General features: G+C 38.8%; 1 protein-coding gene across 1 annotated transcript in view; it reads left to right on the top strand.

The window, feature by feature from the left end:
* The window catches only part of LOC306876952 (ceramide kinase-like protein), a 63,790-nt gene that overhangs the window by 17,302 nt on the left and 22,132 nt on the right, over window positions 1-24,356 (top strand). The window contains exons 3-4 of the mRNA XM_079428422.1: window positions 15,671-15,802; window positions 20,198-20,261. Coding sequence (XP_079284548.1) covers window positions 15,671-15,802; window positions 20,198-20,261 — 196 coding nt within the window. The remainder of the gene's footprint in view (window positions 1-15,670; window positions 15,803-20,197; window positions 20,262-24,356) is intronic.

The raw sequence follows: 24,356 nt of genomic DNA, 5'->3' as shown, positions 1-24,356 counted from the left end.
GGGGGTTGGAGGGGGTCTTGAAAGAGGTGGTGTTGGCTGCAAGGACCTGCTGGATCAGACTAGAGGAACAGGTTGGTCCTACGGCCTCCCTGGAGTTTGTAATTATCTGTGCTCCTCTCGCTAGCGTTCACTGCCAAGACGGGCCAGCGGCCTGCCTAGCGCTTCGCTGTGCTGCACGGGAGACAGGTGTCCTTCCAAATGCGTCAGAACTCTTCGTTCTCCGGTTCTCGAAAACCAGGGGGAGGGATGCAAGGAGGAGATTTCATAGCGGGGGATTCAGTAAAAGCTCGTCTGAGACTCTCCCGAGGACCAGCAAAATGATTTATTATAAACTTCCTTCGTCAGCTAAACGAGCGTTGAGCATTCAGATGCTGCCTTTGTGAAAATGAGCATGTGTAATCTCTGTTAATCCCGGTCTGCAGACAATGCAGCGCTGCACATTTTCACTGATTTAATCTAGCTTCACAATTAGGCTTGAAGTTCAATTTCAGAAATCCTTCTTTGCTCGCTGTGTGCCCCACATAAATACTGCACACCATGCAAGTAGTAGGCTATATTTAAAACCGGATTGGATATAAAATGTGAGTTTGGAACTAGATAATGGTGTGGGGTAAATCTCTGGAAAGTGTTTTTGTCCGACGAGGGCCTAGTCATAATGCTGTATTAACGCCAGCTAATCCTTGGAATTTCAGTTACAGCACTGAGGAAGAGGTGATGTAACAGCAGCAGTGCTCAGGAGGTGCATTACGCACTGGGAATTAAAGAGGGGATTGTCCAGGCCTCACAACTTTATACTATTAAACCCTTCCCCCAGTTTGATGAATCCTTGTTAAGACTTTGGATATGTAACTTCTTCGCGCAAAAGTGTTTCTGAGCTGTAGCCCTTTAAAGATTGAAATGCTGGCTTTTTGCGGGTAATTGTGAGTGAGGGCTGCATGTACTGTGGGTAGAACATGAATTAATTAACATAATTAAAGAATATGCCTTGAGGGAGCCCAAAGGAGAGAGGACATGCTTATTTAGTGCTGCAAGGAAAAAAATTAATACGCAAAGATGAGATTCATTGTGGTATTTTACAACTGAAGTGTTGAGACATTTCGAAGCCATTAAAATACAGTGTTTTAAAAAGTCTACGGCCTGTAGATTTAAACTTTATATGTGTTGCCATAAAATTAGAATCACTTCTGGATCTTGTCTGTGTAAAGTCACATCCAGTCTTTCATATTCATGACCTTGTAATGCTGGCAAACGTGGTAATTTTCCTCTCATAGGAAATATGTATGTCCACCTAAAATAGCCACACTTTACACAGCTAAAAATTACTTCTTAATTAGATTAATGTTCATTGAAAATATCTAAAACTTCAGATATTAAGACTTGTTTTATAACAAGTGAATAAAAATCTGCCTGAAAACACGTTAAAATTCTATTGTCTGAAAACACATAATATCATAATACTTTATATCCTGTACAATGTGCTTTGAATGTAAAATGTAAGGAGTTTTAGCTACAGTATTTCAACTAGAAGATTTGATCAGGATTAGGATTTTTTGCAGTGCAGATCAAATAATAAAGAGGGTTTTACTGAATAATTCATTTACAGATGAGGTCATTTCAGTGATACTAACCCAACAGAAATACAAAAGCAATTAAAAACCTGAGGTAGGTCATTTGACAGATAGGTTGCTAATAAAAATATTTATTATGATGACGCAAGTTTGAGTAGTGCAAGAATAGAAGAGCATACTAGTAATAGCATATTAGCAATAACATATAGGCAGAAATAGTAAGAGTATAATGATAGTATATTTTCCTGATTTAAGCCACAGAATTAAGACTCAAGTAAACATGCGGATCTTGATTCACACATTCAGCTGAATTGTACATCATGTGTTTCTTCCTAATAATTATGTATTTGTTTAACTAAACTCCAGAGCAATGATGAAATCCCTCAAAAAAATTTTTTTTTAGTAAGTCTGATTATTTAAATGAGCAATATTTGAACATTATTCATTGTAAATGAAAGATTTCAACCATTTTGGGTCATGAATCCATATTTCAGTCCATTCTCTCTCCTATAGATGTAATAAATTAACATTAATTAGGGCCTGTGTCTTTCCTTCTCCAGGTTCTGATAAGCAGCAGCACAGTTGTCATGTGCTACACGATCACCAGCTAAATGTATGCCTTCTAAAACTCATACAGTTGTTAATAAAGCATGGCAGTTTGTTTGGTCCTCGTGGAAACGTCCACCCCACCCCCTGCATCCCATGCACATGCTCTCACACGCACACGGACGCATGTTTTCCATAGCTGGATTATCTCTGTTATTTTATTGGCTGTTAAGCGAGTGCTGCCGAATCATTGGGCCCAAGGGAGGGGAGGGGAGAGCGGGCACGCTGGATTACAGGGGTGCTCACCTGTTACAGTGGTGTTTCCCAGGGAGGCGGCACAATGGAGGGTGTGTCCCAGCTGACACTCAGCACAAAAGGTGAACAGTCCAAAAAACCCTCGCAGACCCTCAATCCCCGGTGTGATTTTATTCAAGGTGAGCCGTGAATGCCGTCCGCAGCATCGCCGTGCTTTTCTGACAAGCCATGTGATGTGCACTGACACATGAGGTGCGGCCGCCCAGCTGACAGATTAAACCCTGCGGTCAGAGAGCGAGCGCTCGGGCCAGGCCACAGACCAAACGTGTGGGGAGACGGCCGGCAACAATAGTAGCACCTGTACTACAGTTTACTCGGGTCCGACGTAGTCATCGAGTCGAACTGGAATAGACTCCTTGTGTCCTTAAACCCTCTTTTGAAAGATTAGCCTAGGCGGGTCAATCAGAGCCCGGGAAGCCCTCCACGCTCCGCTCCGGACACATAATATGCTCTTGGTGCTCTTGTCAAAGTGCGTGGTCACACTCCTGCGTCAAGCTGGACTTTATTGTTGCAGCCCTAAAAGGAGGAGAAAAGACAAACAGAGAGGAGAGAACTCAAGGGTGAAGCATCGGGTCCATCTCATTCCTCCAAAGGCTTTTGTGACCCATCTGAATTCATATGTGCATTTGGCATAAAGCACAACAGTGGCTATTGTGCACCGCGCATGAAATTGCTTTGAGTTGTTTAACAAGATAATAGGGGAAGCGAAATCTCCCTCGGAACGCGATTTTAAAAACGTGTTCGGCATTTGAAGGAAGCTAGGCCTTGCGCGGCATTTACGTGAGCTGATGTACAATAGCTCGATAGCCAAGTGGATAATGTTACACATTAACAGGTTTTCCATTAAGTCAACCTACGTATCCATGGTGACTCTTTCCCCTTAGCTCCTTGGAAACGGATCAGTCTGTGTATGTTATTGACTGGAGCGCTCTTACTTCAGCTGGGATGTTTTCTGGCCAGCCCAAACTCTGTTTAGAGTCATTTGCTTTGATCCTGTTTTACATTAAAGGCAAAAAAGGTTAATAAAGAGTTAAAGGTCCACAGTGACAGAGTTAAAGGAAAGATAATTCTGGAATAATTTACTTACCTTCATGTTGTTGCAAACTCGTATGATCTTCCTTCTGTGGAAGAGTAACTATTTTCTATTTCTTATTAGCGACAAAAATGTTATAATTGAATAATAAAACTGAAGTGCATAATGTCTGCACCTTCAGCACTGCCAAACAGAACTTAAAATTAAAATGTTTCTAACATTTCCCTGTCTTCCATTATTCAGAAAAGTCAGTTTTCTCTCTCAAAATGTATGTTATGTGCATCCTAATTATGCCATTCAAAGAGACTGCAATTCCTGTTGGCACTAGTGGAGTAAAAAAATAACAGACTTGACCTTTAAAAATGATGTTTAATGTAGCACATCAGTGCATTTGCATAGGCTTCACTTAAATATCATTTTTCTTACTGGTGATTTTTTTCTACTTGGTTTTAGCTTAAAACATTTAAATAGTCTGCCAGTGTAGTAAGACAAAATATACTTATAAAAGGCACAATCTATGAAACCAAGTCTTAATGTCTTTTACAGCAATTCATTTCACAGAAAATTCTACTTATTATAAAGATTTTACCTGAAAAACAAGTCTAATTGAACCAAAATTTATGTAGACGATATTTAAAGTAATTTTCCTTTTTGCCGTTAAAGTTTAAGATTGGCCAGAAACTGTTAGATCTGTTTATAGCCTTTTGTACCTTTAGGGTTACAACAACTAAGCAGTAGCCTTAAAGGGATAGTTCACCCAAAAATGACAATTCTGTCATTAATTACTCACCCTCATGTCGTTTCAAACCCATAAGACCTCTGTTCATCTTCGGAAGACAAATTAAGATATTTTTGATGAATTCTGAGAGCTCTCAGACCCTCCCATACATAGCAATGTAATTAACAAGATCAAGGTCCAGAAATTAGCAAGGACATCGGTAAGATAATGCATGTGACATCAGGGATTCAACCGCGTAACGCAGCTGACAAAGAATAGCATACGTTGTTTACGTTCAGTGGATACTCTCCAAAATGGCGCCAGGGTGACGCGGAGGAGACAAATTGTTGAATAATGTCGTTGTTTTTATTTAACGTTGTTTAATTTGTGTTCCAAAGATGAACAGAGGTCTTTGACATTTTTGGGTGAACTAACCCTTTAAAGGGAGAGCACGGTACGGTTCTGCACGGTTCACTTTTGGGGGGTTTTCCACTGGGTACAGTACCTGGTACCTGGTACTTTTTTTAGTACCACCTCGGTTGAGGTTCCAAGTGAAACCGTACTGTTACCAAAACGTGGTGTGTAAACTCTGCTGATCACTGATTGGCCGGAGAAGATCATCACTGCCTGCGTCATTGAACTTAATGCAGAGACACAGAACAGACCCGCTACTATGAAGACTGTTAGAATTTGCTCTGCACTTGAAGTTTTCATGTAGGGAATCCTATGTAAAACAATGTCCTTTTATTGCATTTTTTATTTTTATATCTGTTTATTGTTTATTACTATTTTTTATTATTATTACATTTATTTTATTGTATTTTTTACTATTTTATTTTGTTGTTGTCTTTTTGAGTGTTACCACTGTTGATATTGTGTATGTTATTTCAGCAAAAAAAAAAAAAAAAAAAAAAAAAAAAGAACAGACCCGCTAGATTTAAATCAGCACAGCCAGCAAAGGATTGAACGCAACTGTTTTGAATGAGCGCACCTTTCTTTTAACAACCAAAAAATGTCTGTTTCGTTGTCTGTTGAGGAAGTACAGACGTTCCTCTCGTTGATAGCCGAGGAGCAGATCCAGCGAGAGCGTGATGGAGCGACGCGGAATGAAAAAGTTTTTCAGGAGTCACGGCAGTAGAGGCGGTGCAACCATAACAACACGTGAATAATGCCGCCCACTCTAAAGCAGTACTAAACTACAGTGGAAACGCAAACCGATCCGAACCGAGCTGTGCCGTGCCGTTCTGAACCGTGCCGAGCCGTACTACGCAGTGGAAAAGCGCCATTTGTGTCTTATCTACTTCTAAAAGGTGTATTTTTGAAACTTAGAGTAGTATGTGTACCCTAAAGGTACTACTATGAGCCCTTTAGGGGTAAAAAAATGAACAAAGATGTCCCTTTCAGGGTACTGTCCCAGTGACAAGCTGTTGTAACCCTAAAGGCAAATTTATTTATTTATTTATTAATTTTTCCTGATAGTGTCCAAATTAAATCAAATCTTGAGGTGCCTAAAGGTTCCCACCCCTAAATGCTGCTGTGCGAGGTATCTGGGGCTCTGTCGGGACGTCTCAGGGTGGACAGATGCTCCTGCGGGTTCTGCTGTAGGTTCGACTGCAGTATCACTTTCACTGAGTGCTGCTTGTGGATTTTTTCTGCGTATTCCCAACGGATCTCCCCCATTTCTCTGTCTGTTACACCCGCCCCCAGATAGACATGTACGCAGACATAATGGAGGCACCTAACACATGGTGCTGTTTTTTCCCCTCTCTGGCTAATATTAGGAAAGGTGTTATTGTCCACACTAAGAACAATGGCTCTAATTGAACAATATGCATGTGCATCCCACGTTTTAACATGGAATAATTAATAGAATGCATTACACGCTTAATTTTCTTCTCCGAGCATCTCCATTCGTCTCCATTCGTCTCTCGGCGCCTGTGTGAATTAATTGTTCCAATGAAAGCAAGTGTATTGATTTGAAGCCCAAACCTCCACCGCAGTTCCCCACTTCATCTAGCGGTTGGAGCAGCTCCTGCCTGGTGATGCCCCTGCTGGAGGGGACAAATCTGGAGAGGGCTGGGTCTCCCCCACTGCTAATGCGCGCTAATGCCAGTCCCTGACACCATGCCAGATGCTCTGCTCTTGGCAGAGGATCTAAGGAAATGTCGAAGCACTCGTCCCCCGTATGGAGATCTCACGGCCGGTAGGAACGTGTCACGGTCTCTCACCCGTTCCATCTCCTGTATTGCCCCCAGATCTCTTACCTCCCTTCGGGCCTGCTGGATGCAGCTCCTCTCCAATCCTGACCTTTCCCACTGCAAGGCCCCAATCTGGGTTTATCCGTCGGAGGGCTCACTCCCCTCGTCAGTCAGCCAGCCAGCCAGCCAGCCAGCCAGGGATTTCAGGGCAAAAATAAGACATCTGTTCTTGAGGATTAGCAGATATTCCGTGCACCCCAGAAAGCCCGTTTGGGTATTGTGGGCTCATCGAGTGGAACGGTTTATGGGTTACTTAAGTGCAGTTTGATGGCTGTGTTATGTACGTTGTGACTCTCTTGTCCCCTATGTGCCTTTTTAAGTGGTCTTGGCCAAATTAACATACTGGTATCATATTAAAATACACTTATTTTTCAAAATCCCTAATTGATTTTGAGATCATTCAGAGCCCTTTCTGACTCAGGTTGCCATATCTGTTCAGTTCATCTGTCCATCCATTGAGTTCTATCTATCTGTCTATCTATCTATCTGTCTATCTATCTATCTATCTATCTACAACCCAAATTCCGGAAATGTTGGGACGTTTTTTAAATTCGTGGTCAACGAACTCCAGCCTTTTTAGCCTGGAGGACACAGCGCCCGTGATTTCCAATAAGAATGTCAAATTTGGACTCGTCTGACCATAGAACACCTCTCCACTTTGAAACAGTCCATTTTAAATGAGCCTTGGCTCACAGGACACGCATCTGGACCATGTTCACATATGGCTTCCTTTTTGCATGATAGAGCTTTAGGTGGTATCTGCAGATGGCAGGGCGGATTGTATTTACCGACAGTGGTTTCTGGAAGTATTCCTGGGCCCATTTAGTAATGTCAATGACAGAATCATGCCTATGAGTGATTCAGTGTCGTCTGAGGGCCCGAAGACCACGGGCATACAACAAAGGTCTTCGGTCTTGTCCCTTACGCACAGCGATTTCTCCAGTTTCTCTGAATCTTTTGATGATATTATGCACAGTAGATGATGAGATTTGCAAAGCCTTTGCAATTTGACATTGAGGAATGTTGTTTTTAAAGTATTCCACAATCTTTTTATTGTGGAATTTACTTTACTTTTACATCCCTTTTATAGCTAATCATGTTACAGACCTGATGTCAATTAGCCCTAACTTAATTAGTTGCTAGATGTTCTCCCAGCTGAATCTTTTCAAAATGTATTGCTTTTTCAGTCTTTTTTTGAGACCTGTAGCAGGCATCAAATTTGAAATGAGCTTATTTAGTGGATAGAAGTGTAAAATTTCTCAGTTTAAACATTTGTTATGTTCTTTATGTTTTATTGTGAATAAAATATTGGCTCGTGTGATCTGAAAGTCTTTTAGTTTTAATTTTATTCAAATTTAAAAATGTCCAAACATCTCCGGAATTCGGGTTGTATTCTATCTTTCCATCCATCCATCCATCGATCCATTCTTTTTCTTTTTAACTTTCAAACAAGGATTTTAATTATGAATTTCAATTTATTTTAATTCTATTTCTAAATGGGGGAAGTCGTGGCCTAATGCTTAGAGATTCGGACTCGTAATCCAAAGGTTGCGGGTTCGAGTCTCAGGCCGGCAGGGATTGTAGGTGGGGGCAGTGAATGTCCAGCGCTCTCTCCAACCTCAATACCACGACTGAGGTGCCCTTGAGCAAGGCACCGAACCCCCAACTGCTCTCAGAGTGCCGCAGCATAAATGGCTGCCCACTGCTCTGGGCATGTGTGTTCACTGCTGTGTGTGTGTGCACTTTGGATGGGTTAAATGCAGAGCATGAATTCCGAGTATGGGTCACCATACTTGGCCGAATGTCACGTCACTTTCACTTTCAAAACCAAACAATTTATTTGGAATTTAAAAGCATTCTCCTTCTGAATTCTACATGGCACATAACCCAGAAAACAGAATGAACTCACAATAACAAATTATGCTGTACTGTAATATGAAACATCGATGCCTTGCAATCAAACCATGACTGAATCGCATGGTCAATCCTCTCATTAGCGCAGTGGGCGAGTGTTTACAGGCAGTCCTGAGGCTTTGTTTGTCTCTGAAATCAATGTGTAACCTGATCCCGCTTTCAGGTAATTTACCCCTGATTATGGGAAAAGTGCTCCCCTGTGCCGAATCATCTTCTCCGCAGGGAGACCCTCAGCTACACCATTCAGATTCTCCTTACCTTTCCCATCAGCACCCTCTGTGCCCTGAGATGGGGGCTGGACAGAGACAGATGTAGCAACTGTGTTGGGTGACATTAGCCGGTCTTGATAGCCCTCAGGGGTAAAACAGCCTTAAGCCTCTGAGTCATAGGGCGACTGCATCGCCGCAGAACGTGCTGACCTCATGGAATGTCCGCAGGTGGCAGAGACACATGACTGAAATGTGGACGTCACTACAAAGCTATTGAGAGGACAAACAGAACCAACTTGCTGACATGAAGGGCATAATACATGTGGGTGAATGTCAACGAAAACATGCCCAGGTCATATTTCATCCAGGTCATATATACTTTCAGAAAACAAGGAGTAAATCTTTCACTAAATGGTACCCTAAGGTAAAAAAACCTTATTTGTACCTTATTTACCTGTAAATGGTTCATATTAGTAACTTAAAAGTATATATTAGTAGCTAAAGTCTACAAATATGTACCATTTAGGGGTAAATAAAAATGTATCAAAGATGTACTTTTTACTTTTCCCTTTAAAATATAGACTCTTACATACAAGTTTAATTTTCTGGAATACAAATTATTATTACTATTATTATTACTTGTTTTATTATAAATATTAAAATTTTTACATTGAATTTCTATTACTTATATAATATTACTTTTTTTGTGAAATGTGACCCAGCCATGTTCTAAACATGTTTTGTGAAATTGACCCATTTAAGTGAAAAATAGGAATAAATGCCTTACAGCTTTACCTCAAAACAGTCTACAGAAGTGATTAACGTCAGAACACAATATTTAGATGTGTCGTCTGGTGTCCCCAAAAGGTTATAATTAACGTGTGAACACAGGTTGTCTGAAGTCTCTTTCAGGCTGCTAATCACAGTGGCCTTTTGCGGGAACACAAACAGGACTCATGGAGGTGAAACCTGAGTGTGGCCCCTTCGTCTGGATTGTCTTTCAGCGAGCTCCTGGGAGCCACCGTGCATCGCTCACACAAACATGGGATTATGTACCATAGTAACACGGTATCGCACATGCAGACGGGTTACGTCCCCACTCTCCCGTCTGTGGTGTTTAGATTTATCCTGAACTCCAGCTCAGATATGATCATTAAAACAGAAACAAAGTTTCCCGTTTCAGTGTAATGAATTAATAAGAGATGAGGGCTCTTTTCCAATACCTAATGAGCTGTTTCGCTGTCTACTGCCTACATAGACAGCTACCTTCTAAGGCAGGATCCTTACTGGAATAGAACCTAAACTGATTTGGACAATTCTGTACATAGAAGTTTGGTGTCAGCATTGTTGCTAAGCTAACAATGTAATATGCTGTTAAACAACAATTCATATACAATAAACTCTAATAAACTGAATAAACAAATAACTAAATTCAAACACCAATACTATTCTTGCAAAAGAAGGAATACCTCCTGAAATGAATGAATGAATCTTTTTATGATGATGCAAACTTTAGCAGTGTGGGTATTTATATTTTTCTTGTACATGATCAGGACAAGAAACAAATAATAAACAATAATAAATATTTTCATAATTTAAAATAAAAATAATTATTTTTATTTATAATTAAAAATAAAATATGAACAAACATATTTTCATATTAAAAATAAACATTTTCATATATATATATAACCTAATAAAAGTAAAATTTTTATTTGAAATATTTCATATAAATTCTGGCATATATATATATATATATATATATATATATATATATATATATATATATATATATATATATATATATGTTTTATATTTGTAAAAGGCATTTCTCTCTTTTTTTGTCAGCAATCTTTTCACCAAGTTCACAGCAGTTCTTTCTGGGATTGCCCTCACTGCAAAGTGTACATCAGATGCAGTACAAATTATGCATCATAGCAGTACGGTTATGCTACCTACCTTTTAGCATAGCCATTTCCTCATAACTATATAATATAATATATAATAAATAAGGCTGTCTACATAGGTACCACACAAGGTTTTTGAAAAGAGAGTATCTTAGGAAAACCAGAGACTCTTTATAAATAGCATGTTTTGTGTGGATATTTTGAACTACCTCTATGAAACGATGATGCAAATGTGACCACTAAATCTGATGCAATAGATGAGTGTTTCCTCACATCGTTGTTTTCATGTGTCGTGTGGTGGGCCTGAAGCCCCCTCGGTGAGGATGAGGGTTACTGAGCCTCCTGAGCCCCATTCACAGCTATAACAGCAGCGGTGGTGCCGCCCCCCTGCACCTGCTCCCCGCGTGGACCCCACCGCCCCCAAGAGCCACATAGTGGGAGATGGGATCAGCATCCCCACGCTGAGCGAGACTCGCAACCTTCTTTCAAGATCCCAAATCCCCCCAGCCTCCCCACCTCACATCCTGCATCTACTTTGGTGCACGTTTTGTGTCTATTTGAACTGTGACCTTGGGCACCCCCTGGAACTCCTGCGCTGTGATGTCAGCAGGGGGTACGGCGGAGGGCAAGCCGAGGGTAGCGGCTCGTTAGCAGGTCGAGGGTCGAGAGCTTCAGGGGCCGGATTAGAGTAATGAGGGAGATGATGGAGGAAGGAGAGAGAGCGTTGAGCTTCACATCAGCTTCCATCGATCTCAGGCACTCCGGGAAGGCCGGGAGAGAAAGCAGCTCCCTAATTTCTGCTAATTATGATCCACTGTTACTCAATACTGGGTTCTCCCTGCAAAGGAGGAAATACAAATCCTGGAAAAAAGTATCACAGTTTTCACATAAATATTAAGCAGCACGGTTGTTTTGTACACTGATAATAAGAAGAAATGTTTCTTGAGCAGCAAATCAGCATATTAGAATGATTTCTGAAGGATCATGGAAGTCTGGAGTAATGATGCTGAAAATTCAGCTTTGCATCACTGGAATAAATTATGTTTTAAAACATATGAAAATATAAAAAGTTAGATTAATTAAATGTAGATTTGGAGAACATACAGTAAGAGTCTTTTTTCCTAAAATACTTAAAAATATATTTTACCGACCCCAAACGTACGTTGGTAGCGTAGGCCAGGTGCATGTGGACATATTTGCTGTTTGGGATTGGCAACAGTATTTACTAACAGGTGCAACTGTCAAACTGTCCTGTTTGTCCTCAGATTGACCTGTTATAAGAGCAGTTTAAAAACGGTCTGAATGAATAAATAACTGAAAATCAAGCACCTCTTCTGTTCATGCAAAAACAGTGAATAACCGAGTCACGTGATGTGCTCATGAACCTAGTGGCACTTGAGTAGAGCTCCATAGGTTTGGCCTCTTTTTGCAGATTTTTTTCGTTTTGTTTTAAGTTTTATTCATTGGTTGTGCTTTACCTGATGGTATGCAGTCGTAAACACCAGGAGCTGTCTCTGTCGGCTTCTCCGATTAAGAAGAAATCCAAGTCACCGAGCTCAAGATGATGAACAAGATGGCGAACACTGTTACACACTTTGAGGACATTCTAAGAACCGAGTTGACGGCGATGCGGAACGAGTTCACTTCTCACATGTCAGTTGTTCAGTTGCTATGCTCTGAACTGGATCTTCTTACAGAGGAGATGAGCGAACAAAAGAAAGTTGTCGCAGATCACGATAGACACTCGAACAACAGGTTGTGGACTTACAGGATCGCAATAGGTGCAGCAATATGCGTCTGGTCGGATTGCCTGAAGGTTACGAAAAGGACGACCCTATGGGCTTTTTGAAAAGATCGCTACCGATGTGGTTCCCGTCTCTGGCGGGCAAAGAGATTGAAGTGGAGCGAGCACATTGCGTGTACACAAGACTCTCCTCAGATCGAGCTAAACCACGGGTTTTCATCTTTAAAACGCTGCGGTACACGGACAGGGAGCTCATTCTGCGGGCCGCCAGACTTCATGCCCCGGTGAAAACTTCCGACGGAGCAACGCTGTCTTTCTTTCCAGATTTTTCTCTGGTCACCACAAAAAGAAGAAGTGCATTTGCGCCAATTAGGAATGCGATGAGAGACGCTGGCATCCAGAATTTTCTCCTTTATCCTGCAACGCTGAAGGTCATTCTCAATCAAGGTGAACCTAAAATGCTATACTCCCCAGAAGAAGCAAGAGTTTTTCTCAGATCCCTTTCATCCACCAACTCTCAGTGAACTCCAGCTGGACATTTTCTGTCTAATCGGAGAGGAGATGCTCTAAATGGTTAGGTGACTGTGTCTTTCACTGTTCACTTTAATGTTCACTTCTTCATAGTTCATTGTGCGTACAGTATCGCTTACTGATTATGATATTATGTTTTAGTTGTATTCTTTATCTCTCTTTTTTTTATTTTATTAAATAGAAATACTACCTAGTCAATATGTGACTATGGGGCCAAATGTTGGTGCTACAGTAATGTGCAGGGTTTTGCTGACGCCACGGACCATGTTAAGGGGTGCTGGCAGATGAAGGTTTGTTCTTGGTTTGATCTGCCATAGTTCATGGGAATGTGTTTATGTCTTTTGAATGGTAACGGGGAGGGTGGGGGGTGGTTTAATGATCGACTCAACTGGTTTTATTTTCAAACTTGTATTTTGTCTTATTATGCAGTAATTCTGTTTGATACCTATGACTGACCTTAATATTCTGAGTTGTAATATTAATGGCCTAAATGGCCCTCACAAACGTACAGGTTTTCTGGATTTTTTGCGAAGAAGAAAGATTGATATAGTGTTAGTTCACACTAAAGAGGAGGATATACACAGGTGTAATAATACGTTTTATGAAGTGGTATCTCACTCATCTTCGGATACTAAAACCAACAGTGTCCTAATATTGGTCCGGAGGACTTTAAATATTACTATTTTAGAGAAAGGTTGTGATACAGATGGTAGAATAACACACATAAAAACAATAGTGGAGAATATGTCCACATATCACAGACCAACATTTGAGGCCAATCGTCTCAAAAAACTATAATGGTATTCTAGCCAAAGTATCCTCAGATTTGGAAAATTGGTCTTGTCTGTAGATTACATGGAGGTCTTTCTTTCCTTAATTTTAGACTATATGATCAAGCCTTTTCCCTCCGGCCTTTAGCAGTTTGGTTTGATCCTGACGCTTCTGTGTCTTGGAGAGCAATTGCGGAATCTATCGTTTATCCGTATAAATTGAAGTATCTTGTTTTTTCGGGAGCTCCGCTTAGGCAGTGTAAATCTCGGTTTGGTCCCATTGTAACCCATCTCCTGTCCACATGGAGGGATGTTGAAAGATGTTCACAACTAGCTACAAAATGGCATAGGCATTCACCTATTTTCCACAATAATAACCTTTTGTCAGGCAGTACTCCATTTCATTGTCCGCAATGGACTCATAATAAAGTAAACACACTGGGAGATATATATGAGGATAGTGGTTTAAAATCCTTCCAGAATCTTAAAACTCAATATAATCTACCAGGCACCTCCTTTTTTATGTATTTGCACATTAGATCGGCTCTACGGGTGTATGGGGTGCCTTGGAAGTCTCTACTGCCTGTTCACCCTTTGCACAAACTAATCCTTCCTTCTGAGGAATCTCCCTCCTCTGCTTCAGTCATCTATCTCTTTCTTCTTGAGCATTCATACAAACCTTTATCTATTACTACTGTTTGGGCTAAGGATCTTAATGAGGATGTGCATGTTTTATTTTCCGATCAGGTATGGGGTATGTTTAAATTGTCTTCTAAAAACCCTAATCACCAAATGATTCATTGGAAATTGCTGCATAGGGTTTACTTGACTCCAATGAAACGTTTTTATATGAATCTGTCATCTTCTCCTAAGAGTAATCTCTGTTCCCAAGGAGTTTTAGGCACGTTTTAGCATTTTTTTTGGAGTGGCTCTCTCTCTCACCTTTTTGGACTCAATCAATTTTTGAACCCCACAATCATATTTGTTGGGTACTGAGATATATTTGACTCCGCGCCATTTTTTAACTTTTGGGACTTCACCTTGTCCGTTCAACAAAGATCTTTACTGTTAGCTGCTCTCACAGCAGCAAAAAGTTGCTTGTCAACCGTTGGAATCCTCCTCACAGAATGGACAGACGAACCTGGACTGTGTATTTGTTGGACATTATCTCGATGGAACTCTCTACTTCTCGTATACATGGGTATAATGTGAAAACCTTAAATTCATGGCATTCAGCTTTTAATGTTGTTTCTTTTCTAAAATCTTTGTAAAAAAAAAAGTGTTATTTGTTTATCTATTAATATTAATTAATATGTGTTTATTATTATTATTAATGTTATTATTATTATTATTTTTTTTAAGTCTACCAAGGGGTGGGTTTTAAATTTGTACAGCTGATTTTTGTTTTGTACTACTGTTCCACAAAATAAAACTCAATAAACAGTTGTTAACAAACAAAAAAACAGTGAATAACCCCTGTAAAAATAAATAAAATAAAAATAAATAAAAAAACAATAATAATAATAATAAGATTAAAATACAAATAATAATTATTATTATTTGTATTTTATTATATATATATATATATATATATATATATATATATATATATATATATATATATATATATATATATATATATATATATATATATATATATATATTTCAAATTTAGCTCAATTCTGGGTACAAATTTGTTCTCCTATAATATTCACATGTAATACATTGACTACCCAACTTTATAGTTATTGGTATCACTCATCAAAACCACATATCACATATCAATTGACCACTTCTCCCACCACAAAAACGTGAACAAAGAGCGACCGAGAGCCTACATGGTGTATTTATTCAAGATTTCTCCTCATTCTTGGCAGACGTTCAGCCGCTGTAAACAACAGACACTGATCTGACCTTTTCAATTGGTGGAGACTGAACTCTTACTGTGTGAGAGCCATTCTGCAGCAAGGGTGGCAGACAAAAGCTGAACTCACGACAAGAAATCGTTATTATGTAGGACAGGGGCTTTGACTCACATTAACAGATGTGCACTTCTCTAAACTGGAGGAGTATCAAGCACTTAAATGAATTCCCATGGGATTCATGACACAAGGGGATTGATGAATCTTCCTGCTCTTTGTTTTCTTTGCTCTGCAGGTTTTAAGAACCGTCCCAAGTCTCTCAAAGTCTTCGTGAACCCCATCAGCCACAAGAAAGAGGCGTACCAGCTCTACCTGGACGAAGTTGCCCCGCTCTTCAAGCTGGCTGATATAGAAGCCGATGTGACCAGTAAGTCTCATGCAACTGCACTGTACAGGATAACAAACAGTTACATAGGTAGCTTTTCTTCACTGTTTCAGCTTTAAATCGTCACACAGGTGATTGCCATCCCCTCAGGCCTCACTCGAGGTCGAAGTGCATTAACGTCTGCCCTCAGGGTCTGTTCGCTCATAGGATTCATCCCTCAGTACTCAACAATTCCCTATATGCTAACAAGCTGGTGTTTTAAGCCATTAGGCATTGGCAGTGGATCATAGGAAATCAATATTTTAGGGTGAGGAATGTCAATGTCCCTATGTTAATGCATAATTTGAATACATACTTAAAAGCAAAATTAATCATGTTTAATATTATAATTGTCATCTCTCCATGCAATTTACTAAAAACCAATGTTAAAGGAAACAAAATAAATTTGACTAATAATGCATCAGAATATCCTGCACTGACCATTTTTTTATTCTAAAAATACTTGAAACTAAATACTTGAGAAGCAACACTGCACAATATATTAAAACTTGTTTTCATAGATTCACAGATTTTCACAGATTTGTTTTTAATTTGTTTATACTTAATACAAGTATAAAACATTGGTTAAAAATAGGATTAGTGTAGAATATTAAGAGTGGGCCATCAAGTAACCACTTAGCAACCACTCAGAACACCCTGGCAACCACATAGCATCACACTAGCCAACTTTCCAAACTTTATTATAACTATGTGCTGCAGTTACATCATCTGCTGCTTTAAATGCTCAAGCTTTTTAAAGTCAGTTGGATTCTGATTGGCTGACAATTTTATCATTCATCAGCTGATTTGATCTGCTTACGCCCCACTGGTGGTTACATTTAGGGTTGAACCCTCATGCTTGCTTTGTTCCAAAAATGGTATGCTTCCGTACGAATGCAGATGAGTTTATCAAGCATTTTTTTTAAATTTGTGTTGGCTTGCTTTTTTGATTTGGGTTGCTGTAGCTGAAACAGTACAGTTTGGTGCTAGTAACTCCAAAAAACATTCCTAGAAAATACACATACTGATACAATGTACTATCTACCATGTGCATACATGTATTAGTGATGTTTATGAATATGCATGAATGTTTCATACAATCTGCTTACGGCAAAGTTAGGTTCAGGGGATGGACATTCATGTTTTTTTTTTTCTAAAAATTGTTTGCTCCCATATTAAATCACATTGCACAAATTCAGACAAAATCACCATCTCGTATAATAGATATGTTTTCTCATGATTGGGTAGAGTTGTTTGATAAAATGTATGTGTAATGTTACTGATAAAATGTATACTGTCTACCGAGTGCATACATGTAAATGCATATGAATGTGCACAAATGTTTTGTACGATCTGCTTATGCTGCGTTTACAGTTAGGTTTAGGGGAAAACCTCAATGCTTTTTTTTTTTCCCAAAAATCATACGTTCCCAAACAAATCACATTGTACGAATTCAAATGAAATCACCACTTCGTAAAATAGTTACGTTTTCCCATGAGACTGGATTGAGTTAATCAAATTTGGCTTGCTGTAGTGCAAACTGATCAAATGAATACATCTACAATAGAGTTATTTTATTTTTTTAAATGTGTGTTAGGGTTGCTGTAGCTCAAACAGTAGAGCATGGTGTTATGTTAGCAAAAACCATTTCAGGAAATGCATGAACTGATAAAATGCATACAAATGTGATGCTTATGTATATGCGCAAATGTTTGCACAACCGAGCTCTCCTTTTCTTTTATTCCCACCTCTCTCGATATCTCTCTGCAGTATGTTTGAGGCTGTGTATGTGTGTGTGCTCATACTGGAAGTAGCAGCTGTACAACACTGCTGCGGATGGTCCTAAATGCATCTCACACTCATAATGACAGGAGAAGTGTATCCTCCGTCAGTAACCTGACCCAAGGGGAGGGACTGCACCCATCTGTTCTAACACTCCTCACACACACACACACACACACACACACACACACACACACACACACACACACACACAGAGGACCCCATAATAAATACGCATAGACATCCACACACTACTACACACGCACCCCAACACGTACCAGGCGCCCCCTGCTTTTGGGAAGGGGACTCCACAATCTGTGCTCTAATGAATGTGGCTACCTGATTCCAGAAGCCATTTGGACAGTAATAGAATCCGTTTCCTGATGATGTCCTCCCGAGGGCAGAGGCTGAGAGCTCGAGGTGGAGCCATTAAACAACATTTTACCTAATAGAAATTAAATATCTCATTCTGCCGCTTGCAACGAAGAGCTTTGAGAATATACGAGATCAAATTAGCTATAGACTTTGTGAGAGATGAACAGACAATATTAGCGAACTGTCACGTTCGAGAGAAGCAATTACAGTATGGAATTCAAAGCCATTTACTGATAACTAAAGCTTGTACATGGACATCTCGTTTTTGGCACTTTTATGGTCATTTAAGAGTCTAATTTAGCATTTTATGTGCTTAGACCAGTTTTAAATCGAAGTTTAAATGAATGATATTTCACAGCTCAGGGCAGAATGTGGCTCAGTCAGTGTGAAAACGATACCTGGGTTGTGATTTTGTTTGGCAAAGTCAGGGCCACATGATCCTTTAAGTTCATTTTGATTTGCAAGCGCTCCCCCTACAGGTCAGCACTAAGAACTGAACTCAGAACTTAGTCTGTGACTATGTCTGGAAAAGCATACTAACATACTGCTATTTCTGTAGTACAGGTATATGTTTGCTCATATACTACAGAAATGTATATACAGTATGCTCAGCTCAGTGTACAGTACATACGGCAAAGCATACGGCACAGAATACTGTGTCCCCCAATGCAATAGCTTTTAGTTCCATGTCACGAATGAACAGGAAATAATAGAAGTGGCATTATTCTTTAAGCATCTTTTCACTCTGGTGATGTTTTTACACAATTTTTGATTAAAAAATGGAAATTATTCATTTTTATGTATGAGATGATAACTGCATGTTCATTAACCGCAGAAAGAGCAGTCAACCTCAGTCTACTGTGTGTGTATATATATATATATATAATTTTTTATTATTTATTTATGTATTTTTTTTATTAATTATTTTATTTGGAGATTTTTTATTCATTAATTATTTTATTCAGCAGGGGCATATTAAATTGATCACAACTTGTCATTTTTACAAAAAAAAAAAATATATATATATATTTTCTAATAAAAGATGTAGCCTACTTTTGATCTATTTATCAAAGAATCCTTATCAAGTCAAAAATGAAATAAAAATGTATCATGGTTTTTAACAAAAGTATACATATTTCAATATTAATAATAATAATAAGAAATGTTTCTTGAGCAGCAAATCAGCATATTAGAATGATTTCTGAAGGATCATGGGACATTGAAGACTGAAGTAATGACTATTGAAAATTTACTTTTGCCAACAAATGAATAAATTACAATAAATACATTTTAAAATCTATTAAAATAGAAAAGTTATTTTATTTGTGGTATTATTTCACAATACTGCTGTTTTACTTTATTTTTGATCAAATAAATGCAGCCTGGGTGAGACATCTTTCAAAAACATTACAGAATCTTACTAACCCCAAACACATGTAATGTATGAGTTTCAGAAATGAATAAAAGTCATACAGAAAAAATATAAACCGTTTAATTTAAAGCTATAATCACATGATTTTCTGTCCCCACAATTGTGTGCAGGTTCTGTGTGCTTCTGTACTGGATTATAATGAACAGACACAGCACTTGCATCTCTGTGTGCATCATGAAACACGTTCTTAATCAACAAAAAAACATCCATCTGCAAGTGTCACATCAGCCACGGTGAGCTCTTTGATGGTTGGTCACAGCTGGGACCCGCTCCATGGCGGAGGTGCCCCAGAAAATGCTAAGTGGGGCACGAGCGTGCACAATGCCATCTGCGGCGTGCCACCCCTCTTCCCCCGCATTCAGTGGCATTCTTCCGTGCCACACAGGCCAGGGGTTTCTGCCACACGACATCAAACCTGAATCCACAATTCTACTGGATAAAGCCTATATCCAACAAACTGACCACATTTAGTCATATTTTTTCAGACTCGTGACCCTCAGATTACCTTGTTACCCAAATTATGTCACAGCACTGCAGTAACTGCAGACCACACAGTGAATGCTGGGAACAATCTTGACCTTGTTTTGTGCAGCTTGGGCAAGCTGAACATAAGAGCGGTCGCCTCTTTTACCACAACTCATATTCTTGATTAAAAATGCAAACAGCATGCAAGTATAAATTCTGCTTTACAGCCAGGACCATATGTTCGGCTTAAGCCATTTGCCAATGCCTGGAAAAGGGTACTAAAGGCAGTTTGGAGTGCTTTTGTTTAAAAAACAAAAAAAACATTAACTCTTTCTTTTCCACAGTCACCAAGAGAAAGGGCCACGCACTGTCCATTCTGAAAGACTGCAGCTTGGAAGACTATGAGGGGTATGTATACTTCATGACAACAAACAACAACAACAAAAATAATCTCCAATGATATAATTCAGTCTGAAGCATTTCAGGATCATTTAAACTATCATAAATATATGCTTTGCTTTTTAAACATAAATTCTTATTTCAATATAAATATATTTATATATAAATATTTTCTTTTTCAAATCATGTGTTTTTAAATTTTTAAATCATGTGTTTTTACATAATGTAAATCATGTGTTTTATTTATATATAGCCTATATATATTAGTCAAGACCAAAAATATTGGCACCCTTGGTAAATATGATCAAAGAAGGCTGTGAAAATTAATCTGCATTGTTAATCCTTTTGATCTTTTATTAAAAAAAAAAAAAAAAATTAAAAAAAAAAAAAGTCACAAAAATCTAACCTTTCATTGGATAAAATGGGGTGGGGGGGGGGGGGATATTATTATGAAATAAATGTTTTTCTCAAATACATGTTGGGCACAATTATTGACACCCCTAGAAATTCTTATGAGTAAAATATCTCTGAAGTATATTCCCATTTATATTCACAATTTTGAGCACTCCAGGGTGATTATGAACATGAAATTATCCAGCCATGGCTTCCTGTATCACAGAAATATAAAAAGGAGGGAAAACAAAGCCAAAATTCCCTTAATCGTCCATCACAAAAAAATATATTTCTGATGTGCAGCACAAGATAATTGAGCTTCACAAATGAGTGAAGTGGCTTTAAGAAAAGAGCTAGAGCAGTGAAAATTCCCATTCCCACCATCTGGGCAATAATTAAGAATTTCCAATCAATATAAAATGTTACGAAACTGTCTGGAAGAGGACATGTGTCTATATCGCCCTAATGTACAGTGAGGAGGAGAGTTTGAGCGGCTAAAGACTCTCCAAGGACCACAGCTGGAGAATTGCAGAAAATAGTTGAGTCTCGGGGTCAGAAAACCTTAAAAAAAAATGGTCAAACAGCACCTACATCACCACATGTTGTTCGGGAGGGTTTCAAGAAAAATTCTCCTCACTCATCCAAAAACAAACTCCAGCATATTCAGTTATCAGACACGACTGGAACTTCAAATGGGACTGGCTTCTATGATCAGATGAAACTAAAAAAATAGCTTTTTAGCAGCAAACACTCAAGATGGATTTGGTGAACACAGGGATAAAAAGTACCCCATGTATACAATGAAATATACTGCTGTATTTTTGATGTTGTGGGCCTATATTTCTGCTGGAGGTCCTGGACATCTTGTTTAGACACATGGCATCATGGATTCTATCAAATACCAACAGATAAGAAATCAACAAGTGACTGACTCTGTTAGAAATCTTATAATGGGCCATGTTTGGATCTTCCAACCGGACAATAATCCAAACACAAACCTCAAAAACAACACAAAAATGGGTCACTGAGCACAAAACCAAGCTTCTGCTATGGCCATTCCAGTCCTCTGACCTGAACCCTGTAGAAAATGAGTGAGGTGAACTGAAGAGAAGAAGCACTGTCATGGAGCTGGGAATCTAAAGGATCTGGAGTGATTCTGGATGAAGGAATGGTCTCTGATCTCTTGTCAGGTGTTCTCTAACCTCATCAGGTATTATAGGAGAAAATATAGAGCTGTTAAACTGGCAAATGGAGGTTTCAAAAAGTATTGAATAAAAGGGTGCCGTTAATTGTGGCCAATGTGTATTAGAGAAAAACATTTATTTCATAATGATATTTCCCCCCATGTTAAGTTCTTATTATCCAATGAATGGTTAGAGTTTTGTAAATTTATAAAATAAAAGTTCAAAAGGATTAAAAATGTAGATTAATTTTCACAGCCTTCTTTGATCATATTTACCAAGGGTGCCGATATTTTTGGCCATGACTCCCTCTCTCTCTCTCTCTCTCTCTCTCTATATATATATATGTATATAAAAATATATATAAATGCATGCTAATAATCCATACCATGCTTTTTAATTTTACCATAATGCAATTTCTTTTTTTTTTGAGGTACTATTTGCCTGTCTCGGGGTTATTTTAGCTAAGTAAACTAAAACCTAAAGTAAATAAAATAAATAAAAACATAAAATAAAAAAAAAAAAATTTTTTTTAACTAGCTAGCTCAGCTATTTGCCAAGGAAATATTTCACTTTTTTTTTTGTTTAACTTGATGTACTAAAAATAACTAAAACTAAAATGGAAGTCAATTAATGAAATATACAAAGTCATATTTAAAAACAAAACTAATAAAAATGACAAACATGACAAAACTAATATAGAAAAATAAAATCTAATTTAAAGTAATAAAAAATATCTTAATGATCCTAAAATAACAGTGGCCTCTCTGAACAAGCGCTAAATGTGCTGAACCAAAAGATTAGCAAAAATAAACTAAACTAATTAAAAGGTTAAAATTCTGTCATCAAAAGTATCATTTATGGTAGTTAATGTCCAAGTCACTCTTTTCCATACAGTAAAAGTAAATGGTGACCACAGCTGTCAATCAAGATTTTGGTCACACTTTAGTTTACACTATTAACTAGCTATTAATTATGACTTTTGCCTCAATAAACTCCTAATTTACTGCTAGTTCTTAGTATGGTAGTTGTTAAGTTTAGGTATGGGGTAGGATTAAGGGATCTAAAATACAGTCATGCAGAATAAACCATTAATATGTGCTTTATTAGTACTAATAAACAAAAAGTGTGTATAAAAATAAAAAATTTAATAAAAAGTGGTGAACAGCATCGCTAAAGGACTTGAGCCGGAAATCGAACTCAGGTCTCTGAGAAATCTGTAGAAATCGAACTCGAGGTGTAATTGCACTGTATGTCGGAGTGCAGCTCAAGAGGCTATCGTTTGAGATGGGATTTTTAACAAATAAATACATTTTAGTCCATTCCTCACGGAAAGCTTTCATACTGCTTCAGAATATTTGTAATATAGTGCAGAAGTTGCATGAACTATATGTAGTCCTTTTGAGAGTTTGTCAACCTCTGGTCACTATTCACTCTATTGAAGAGAACAGTCATTCTTTTACATAAGACACCAAGGAAGAAAAAGCATGACAAAAGGAGAACTATCCATTTAAAAGGCTGCTTTATGATACGTGCGAAGATGGCATGGATTCAAAGCCAGATGACAGCGTAATCCTGCCTCTCTCGAGGTGACATTTAGCCTTAATAAATAAAGTAGTGTTTGGGACAGAGAGAGGAGAGAGAGAGAGAGAGAAAGGCAGAGGTGGATTTTTGCAAAATGAGTGATAATACTTTGATTGGAGCGGCGTGCCGCGGGGCCCAGTGCGGAGCTCTCCGGTAGAGCAGGTCTCTCCGGTGCGGCTCGGCAGGTGGCTCCTTAATTACCTGTTTTGGAAGCAGTGATGAAGTACCGCCATCCAGCCAACTGTGGATGCGGGGCATCGCTCACACCACATCGTACGGTCTCTCTCCGTGTGCTCCAGTACTTCTCACAATTAGCTCCTCTTAAATATCTCCAGCCCTGGCTTAACGCTCATCCATTACTGCCGCCCTACTGTTCCACTGCATCCTCTGGGCTCGGTGGGAGGGGACGCGCTGGGTCTGGCACAGTGGTCTTTGATTAAAAACACAGCGTGCAGGTTCACGTCAGCGACAAAGGGACAAGGGCAAGCGCCAAGCGAAGAACACGTTCACGTTGAATGGTGATTAATCTGTGGTGCATGAAGGTGGTAAGAGGGCTTGGTGGCCGGGTTCTTGTGAATCTAGAAATAAAGAGATCAGACACTGTAAGAGGTCGAAGTGGAACTTCAACAGTAAGATGAAGTTAGCACAGGAAGACGTAAAACCACAAGGTTGAGGATCAAAGAGGTGGTATCATATTACTGTGAGGCCTACAGGGCTGGGTGGTATCACGATATATTTACTGATGATAGAGATGTGTGCAGGACTGCTTTATATCATTTATATGTGAGAGCGATGAAGAAACATGAAGCAGTGAGAAAATAGATATCATGACGAAGTATTCTAGATGAAATACAGATGAGGAAAAAATGGTCGATTTTAGTGGTTTATAGCAATTTGCTGCATTAAAATTAAATTTAATTGATGTGAAGTTGTTTTTTCACCAAGT

Source organism: Barbus barbus, assembly GCF_936440315.1.
Source record: "Barbus barbus genome assembly, chromosome: 11".
Taxonomy (NCBI): Eukaryota; Metazoa; Chordata; class Actinopteri; order Cypriniformes; family Cyprinidae; genus Barbus; species Barbus barbus.
This window is presented reverse-complemented; position numbering and strand designations above follow the sequence as displayed.